Raw genomic sequence first — 8,083 nt, forward strand, 5'->3', positions numbered from 1 at the left:
TCAGAATTATAGATAGATGGATAATGAGATTACTTTCAGCGTAATCAGAATTTTTTATGTATGCACATGTATGTGTGCGTGTACACTAAAGGTGACAGTGTCAGGGCTTCCCAGCTCACGAAGGCAAACCGGCACGTCACCTGCTCTTCGCTCCTGTGTCAAGTGTAAACAGTCCCGAGGCTGGCGTGTGCGTGGGTGGGTGCTGGGGCGAGAGATAAGCGCTGGGGAGAAATAGGCAGGGCGAGCGGTTCTCACAGCCCACGCGGGAGCGATGCCCTTTTACCTGATGGGACAGGTAGTTTCCAAGAAAGACGGCGGGTCTTGTTTGCTTACCTTCAGCCAGCCCACGACTCCTGGTGGAGGGTTGTCTCAGCAGCCACGGAGAAGGTCTCAGGTTGTCTCGCGTAGCGTTAGGACCCCTGAGTTGCACTTTAGGGACACACGGAGCGCAGGCGGTGTGTGTAGCCAAGGTGGGTATGCAAATAGCAGCGTTCAAAGTGAGAGCCATACACTGTGGAATGTGAACTGTGACGAAGCTGAGGAAGGTGATTAATGTCTGACAAGAGCTATTTAATCTGCGCACACCGCTGTGTAACTTTTCTTCTCTTCCTCTTTCTGTTTTAAAAAAGAAAAATGTTTTGCAAGGCCAGCGTGAAGCAGACAAAATATGGAGCAAAGAAGGATTTTATGCAGTCGTCATATTTCTCAGCATCTTTGTCATTCTAGTAACTTGTTTAATGGTAAGTTTCCTTTTAACCTTTTTTTTTTTGCTGTTCTTTACTTCATGCTTTTCTCAGTCTGAAGGATAGAGTCACACATTCTTTATATGAGAGGTGTTTTCTCAAAGCTGTTAAAAACTTAGCTACAAGGTAAGATTTGGTCACTCTCATAATGTGAAGCCAAAGTTTGAAGAACCACATTTCTTGATATGTTTTGAGTCCACCTGAAGAATATAACTAGAAGGAAGCTAAAGAAATAAATAATGGGCTCTTAAATCTGCAGAGTAACTGTGTAGTGATGCGAGTGATGACTTCTCAACGTTCTTACTAAGGTCCCAGGATCCCTGAAATTACATTAGTTGCCTGTATTTTGGTTTTATTGACAGTAAAAACAACACCACATTGACACTATATTGTCAATGCACAGTTGTTAGAGTGTGTGTTGGTATTCATGTATCAAATACACAAATTTTAAACTGAGATGACTATTAAGTACACGAAGGAGTGATCATATTTTTGAACAACTTTGCCTTCACATTGTCTGAGTTCATTGGCCAGCTTTCTGGGCATTAGGCATACTTCTAATATGCTGAATATGAGATGTGCAAGTGTCACATAGATGATGAACAACACTATACCACCATTGACTTTCATAGGGTAATTTTTGCATTTTTTTCCGGTGTTGTATCTCACATGTTTTCCTTCTCTGGATTGTATATTTCTTCTGTGGTGCATAAATAAGTTTACTGAATTCTATGGCAATTCTCAGCATTTATGAACACATAGTATCTTGGAGTCTTTTAAGATATTTTACTTTCAAGCACATTTAATTTTCTTTAACCTTGATGGATTTCCCCCTTTCAACGTTAAGATGGAAAGAATGTTTAAACTGAAGATATTAATAAATGATTACATTTATGACAAGATATTATTTAAGCTTTTACAGTCTCCCTAAGATTTGAAGAGCACTTATTTTCTCACAAAAATTCTTGCTTTATGTAACTTTCACTTCCTAGTCATCTCCATTTCTCCATGCTATCTCATTCAAAAATAAGAGGGTAACTCTAGAAGTACTAACTTTTACTCAGACTTTTTACTTTAGAAAAGCAAGTATTTTAGTCATTGCTGACTGTTTAACTGGAAGGGTATAGAAGCTGCTGTCTGTCCTTGTCCTGGTACTGCACAATATTTTAATTATTCGGAACGGGTAGACGGCATTGGGAATTATAAACATTGTGGAGGACAGTATCAGAACTTAAAATATTCTTAAGGTGCTGGAGAAAAGACGGGAAGTAACAAGAACGCTGCTCAGCAGGGACAAGAACTCTAATCACGTGCATCAGTAAAATGCGGGAAATACGTGGCAAAGCAACAGCTCCGTAGGGAAGGTTCCAGTAGTACCACAGAGCACACACCGAAGTAAATGAGTAACATCATGTTGTCGCAAAAATTACAGTTCTTGCTCTGGGAGATATAGATGAGGATATGATCTCTAAGACCTGCATTTGACTTGGCTCTGGTAATGATTTGGTTACAGCATTGCGTCTTACTCATGTTGTGTGGTCTGTTGCGGGTACCGCACTTGTGAAAAATGTGTGCAAGTTACAATAGGGAGGAGATAGAATAGTAACCAGAGGTACAGAAGGCATAAAATAATTTGGTTTGTTCATGACAAAGAAAAGAAAAGAAAGGAGAAACATGATAGTTCTCAAACATGGAAAGTTTTCAAAGACTGTGGTTAGGAAGAAGGTAACACTTTCTCCACCGTGGATGGGAAAAGAAGCAAATTTTTTTAAAGGGTCATTTGGGTGACTCATTTGAAAGAACTTTGTTATCACATGGGTCACTAGACCCTGGAGTGCATTGCTTGGGGAAGCTCAGGATTTTTCACCCATTAAGGTTTTAGGCAAGCATCTGTAAGGAACAGTTTGGATATAGCTGATCTGGAGTTAGGTCAGAAGTAGACTAGAAGACCCCTTGAACTCCCTGATCTTTTCTGCAGACATTTGCCTTTCTGTTCCCCCCCAGGTCCAATCCTCATCTTTATGCTTGCTACTGTTTAGACCATGTAAATGGAAACTGTCTCTAATATTGCCTTGACCTGCTGAAACCCGAGTACGTGCAATTTATATGTCCAGCAAGCGGTGCACATTGTTTGTCATCCCACTTTGCACATGACAGAGCGGCAGATTTATGAAAAGTAGGAATTCAGTATTTCAAATTCAGCCATCGCAGTGTATCAGACCATTCAGGTTTAGCGTAAGGTGTTAGGGCCAATCCTAAGTGCTTTTGGCTGTAGTGACCATATCAGACAACCAAAATGAGGCCTCTTTTTTAAAGTTACAGGGTAGTCACCTGTTTGTCCATAAGTGGCTATTTGTAGTTTAGAGGGTCCAAAAGCAGAAAAGCTTAGCCTGCATCTGTAGATGACCTGGAAGTGTCCCTTAAAGTGTGGAGTAGGAAGTAGTTTAAGTGATGATTATGATGATCAACAGTGCTCAGTGTACAGGAGCTGAATTGTCAGTGTCAGTGCTTTGTTCTGTGTAATTTCTACAGAAATTATAAAATATGCAGTCTTGTCTTTTAACTGGATTTTACAAATCATGATGCTTCCCTGCGCTGAGAGCACCCTGTGCATTAACAGCTTTTAGGCTTCTTAATGCTTGGCTGGAATTTAACAAATATCTGGCCTCTATACTTAAAAATCTACAGCGTAGAGTATTGCTAAACGGTGAAATCAGCAGGATGAGAGCTAAATTCAGACTTGTAAATGGTACCTCTGAGGTTGTTCTATGTATTTACTCAGCTAGTCCTCGTTGTCGTGGTATGAGAGCCTCTTGGATCCCAGGAGGGATCCCAGGAGGGATCCAAGAGGGATCATACGTGGAAGCCAACACACAGCTCATTGCTGTCCCCGTCAGTGGGCCTAAGCATGGGCTCACTTCCACTGAGAATATCGTACATCATTTATAAAGTATGCCAAGCAAAGTGCTAAGTAAGAATAAATATTTTTAGTGCTCCTATGTGTAAACAGGTTTCTGTATTTTTTATTTTACATAGATAGAGAAATAATTGAGCCATCACCAAATTTAATAAATAACACAGTATTTGATCGGTTAAATTATTTTCTATTATATTTCTTGCTAATTTTTCCTATTTTAATAAACCCATATGTTTGCATATCTTTTTTTAATATGTACATATAAGTATCTGTTGAGTATTCTGGAAGTATCACCTTCAGATTATGAAATATTTGTAGGTAGCTTTGGTAAGAGGGTTTTCTAAATGTTTTTTTTCTTTTTCCCACTGAAAAAAAATCAAAAAGTTGGATTTTTTTTCATTTAAAATAATGTAAGACATGAATTTCAAGCAACCTGACCTGTGAAAGATGTCCCTGCTTATGGCAGGGGGTTGGACTATGTGATCTTTAATGGTCCTTTCCTACCCAAACTAATCTATGAATCTTTAATTCCATAAACTTTGCCTTTTCAATAAATTGCGAGGATCTAAATTTTTACTACTGTCTCCCCTGTTTTATGAATTATGAACAACTGTTTGATCTTTTCATCTTCATGATTGTATTTTGGAATTTCTTTAACAAGAATAATATTGAATAACAAAAAAAAAAAAGCATTTCAGCATCCAATTTTGACATATGTATTGCTTGTTCTTAAACTTACAAGTTTTAGGAGTCATAAAATGGTGCAGGACTTCTGAAAGCACTTTGATTATAGAATATATGCAATGAACTAATATCAGCCCACCAAATTCAGCTTTTACCAGTTTAAAGATTTAAAGAAAAATTAACAGTACATATTTTAATCATACTGCAAGAATGTTTAAGCCAACTTGATGTTAGAGGTTTTGTGTATAAACTAGTCCTAAATTGTCTGAATTCTTTCATTCTGCTTCTGTAGAACTTTTTATGGTGCATTCAAATCATGGTATCCAAACGCCTCCCAGTAATGCATCAAACAACACGACTGACACCTGTCCCATTTTTATTCTTTCATCCCTTCCCCGGGGTCTGAGGGAAATTTTGTTAGTTGGTCGTCTTCTCATGTAGCCACATGCACAATAGCTCTGCTTATGCAGAGATAAGCACACGGCCTCAGACACGTGTTGATAAGTACCTGTTAGAAAGAACACTTCTATTAGAGTGAACTGTCTTAATTTCCATGGCTTGTGGGAGATTTTACTATACAGTCCTGGGTGTCCTAAGTATATTTAGGCAGATGAGTTTTCGTATCACCGCTCCACATAACCGTCGCCAAGATCTTTGTTGTGGAGACTTAGTTATCTCATTGGGATTTTCTCTCAATCTCTGAAGATGAATAAAAGCAGTTTCCACTGGTATTTTGAATGGGTAGGTAGGAGGTACTGGCCAAGCTAGCGCATAACATGTCAGCTTTCCTTTGCAGATATAGAGGGCAGAGATAGAAGGAGCGAATGTCATGCTGTCAGCACCCTGTCATTCTTCCATATAGGCTGAGTCAAAGAGGAGGCAGAAAGAAGAGTTATTTTCCTTTTGGATTGTGGCTTTGAACTCGAGGCTTAATATATGAAAAAAAATACAGGTGACCCACCCTGTGTCTCCTGGAAAACAGTACTTTGTGTTGTTCAATTGCCTAATGCCTCTTGATTGAGGCACGATGAATCTTCTGAGGTATCACTAAAATGTCAGTTTTCCTAACTTAGGGGCTTCATATCTGTTTTCATCCATGATGCGGTTAAAGTGATTTGAAATATTAGTACAGCTAAGCTGTTCCATTTGCAGAGCTTGCTGATTGGGTTGACCCCTGTCTTTTTGGCCATTTTTGTTTGCTTGACTTTCACCTGGAATTTGTTAAAAAAAAGATGGCCCTGGCCACACTTTCTGAGAAAAGTGTGTTAACTCTTCGATCAAATCTGGTTCTTTAGCTTTTTTTAACTTCTGCTGGTGGCAGGCTGTCTTTTTTCCTAGGCTCTAATAATAGAGTATTAAAAAGGATATGAAATAATACTCGTCCAGGTTTTTTGAACCCAAACCCATAATTTCCTGGGTGTCCAGGGAATGAAACTATGTCAAAATATATCAGTAACAAGAAGGTATGGTTAACATCATCATGACTGTGAATGTCTGAGCTATATATATGTGGGTTACTAGAAACAAATGAGACCAAAGCAATCTCTGGAGGAAAAGAAGGTTAAAATATTTCAAGCCCCTGTTTTGTCTTTACTGATAGCTGTGTCCTTGCTTCGCAGTAGGGCAGTTTTTTTCTGAAAAATAATGGCAAAGAGCAGATTATCTTATCCATGCAATCTAATTCTAAACTCTTCTGAATGAACAGATGGTTTATGTAGCTAAGTCTTGTTTAATGGGTGTATTGCTAATGACATTAGGTCAGTTCCTAGCTAAACCTCTAATGCTAATCCTTGAAAAAACAAGCCCATCAGATATATCCAGTCTTCACTGGAGAGCTATGGAGTGATAGATATTTATGCGGTGCTAGTGGGGCAACAGCTGTCAAAGAGCCTCTGACTTGCAGTGGAAAAATGCTTTGGTCTAGGCTTTGTCTTTATGGCTTTGCAAACCAGGATTCAATTTGAATGCTTTACGCCGACAGATAAGCAGAGTAGAAGGTATAAGAGTATCTGTAGACACCTTCAAAAAGCTGCGTAAGTGCCTTTCAGCCACCTCCACACACAATACTTACAAAAGTAATTCTCATAAGTTTCATAGGTTTTAAGGCGCCTTTTGAAAATGGCACAACTACAGCTCAGAAATCGTTTTTTGCGTTCCCCTCAAGAGAGATGAGATGTGTTAAATAGGTGTAACATGGGCTCCTCTGGAGTGACGTTACCGAGCACGTGCTACCTGCCAGCCCTCGCCAAGCCTGTGCACCGCAACGTCAGTGTGCAGTTCGGTGGAAGAGGACCAGTGCAACTTCTGAAATGCTTTTGCTACGGATACCTGACATCCAAGTTCATAAGCAATAGGTGGACAGAGAATCCTGCTACTACAGTATGTTCAGATGCCAATGTCTTGGTAATTGTAAAACACACTTTTCTGAACAGATACTTGAATAGCTTCATGGGCCATGCATTTCTTCAGCTTTATTCCAGAACAGGTGATGTTCCTCTGAGGATACTGAGGGATATCCTTATCCTGAGGAGTATTTCACAGTAGTAGAAGCCCACCATTACAAAAGTGGCCCGGTAAAGTCACTCTGTTCAACCATCAGCTCCATGCAACATGAATAACAGGTTTTAAGGACATCTGCCCTGAAACAAATTGAGGCTACTATAATTAGAGACATACCTGGATATATCAGAAGCATCCATTTTATTTTGTGCCATTGCCTCTCTTTTGTTAAAATTATTACAATCTTTTCTACAATTACTTTATTTATCAGTATTTCCTTCTTCACAGTGTCTTTTGTAACTATTTTCCATTCTGTGTCATTTGCCCCTTTAATAGTACAACTGCTGGTATTACAAATAATTACTGACTCACAATGAGAACTGTTAAAATCCCTACCGCCCACGTGTACACACTGTGGTTTATGTAATGAAAATATTTATCCTGTTGTGGGAAACGCCGTGTAACACAACTTGTGGCTTACCTTCTAGGAACGAAAGCCACGTATAGCACTCTTATCTAGCATTTGTGATACTTTCCTTGCCTTGTTTACCAGGGAATTGAGATCGGGCTTACTTTTTATTTCTGTAGGTTCTATACAGATTAAAGGAGAAGATCCAGTTGTCACTGAGACAAGAGAAGGAAAAGAAGCAGGAGATCCACCTCTCGCCCCTTCCCCTGCAGACAGCTCAGTCCGAGTATAAGACCACCAACAGCATGGTCCAGCCTGAACGGGCTCCAAAGGTTGTCAATGTTGTAGTGGACCCTCAAGGCCAATGTGTTCCTGAGCTCAAACCTCCCCTGTGCGCCAGTCCGTCTCCTTTCAGAATGAAACCTGTGGGGCTCCAGGAAAGGTAGGATGATGCCTGGCATGCTCAGGATTTATTCTGCTTTGTTATACTCATGCTGCATGATTTCATATGTCTCTCTTCTGTCAATGAATCGGAGACTTTGTCATACGGACGTCTGAGAATTGGGGTTTTGGTGTGTTAATATCTGTCTCGTGGGTATTCTTTCCTTTCCTTTTCATATGAGCAAAGGTCCAGAAGTATGGGCTGAGATTAACTGCAGTACTGGAATTCTTTTTGCTAATTTGTTTTTTCCCCTTTCCAACAATTACTCCAAAGAAGTATTTTTTCATTTTCCATTGATTTTTGCCTGTTTTGGTCCTGGAGATCCTGGCAGAGGGCACAAGGGCTGGTTATGTTTTGGTAGCAAAGGACCTTCTCATTGTCAGGGAGTC

The 8,083-nt window shown here is 39.7% G+C and overlaps 1 protein-coding gene across 1 annotated transcript in view; it reads left to right on the top strand.

Moving 5' to 3' along the window:
• PTPRR (protein tyrosine phosphatase, receptor type, R) overlaps nucleotides 1–8,083 on the top strand; it is a 141,498-nt gene that overhangs the window by 72,821 nt on the left and 60,594 nt on the right. Inside the window, exons 4-5 of the mRNA XM_009887829.1 lie at nucleotides 630–740; nucleotides 7,432–7,694. Coding sequence (XP_009886131.1) covers nucleotides 630–740; nucleotides 7,432–7,694 — 374 coding nt within the window. The remainder of the gene's footprint in view (nucleotides 1–629; nucleotides 741–7,431; nucleotides 7,695–8,083) is intronic.

This window comes from Charadrius vociferus, unplaced genomic scaffold (assembly GCF_000708025.1).
Source record: "Charadrius vociferus isolate BGI_N301 unplaced genomic scaffold, ASM70802v2 scaffold125, whole genome shotgun sequence".
NCBI lineage: Eukaryota > Metazoa > Chordata > Aves > Charadriiformes > Charadriidae > Charadrius > Charadrius vociferus.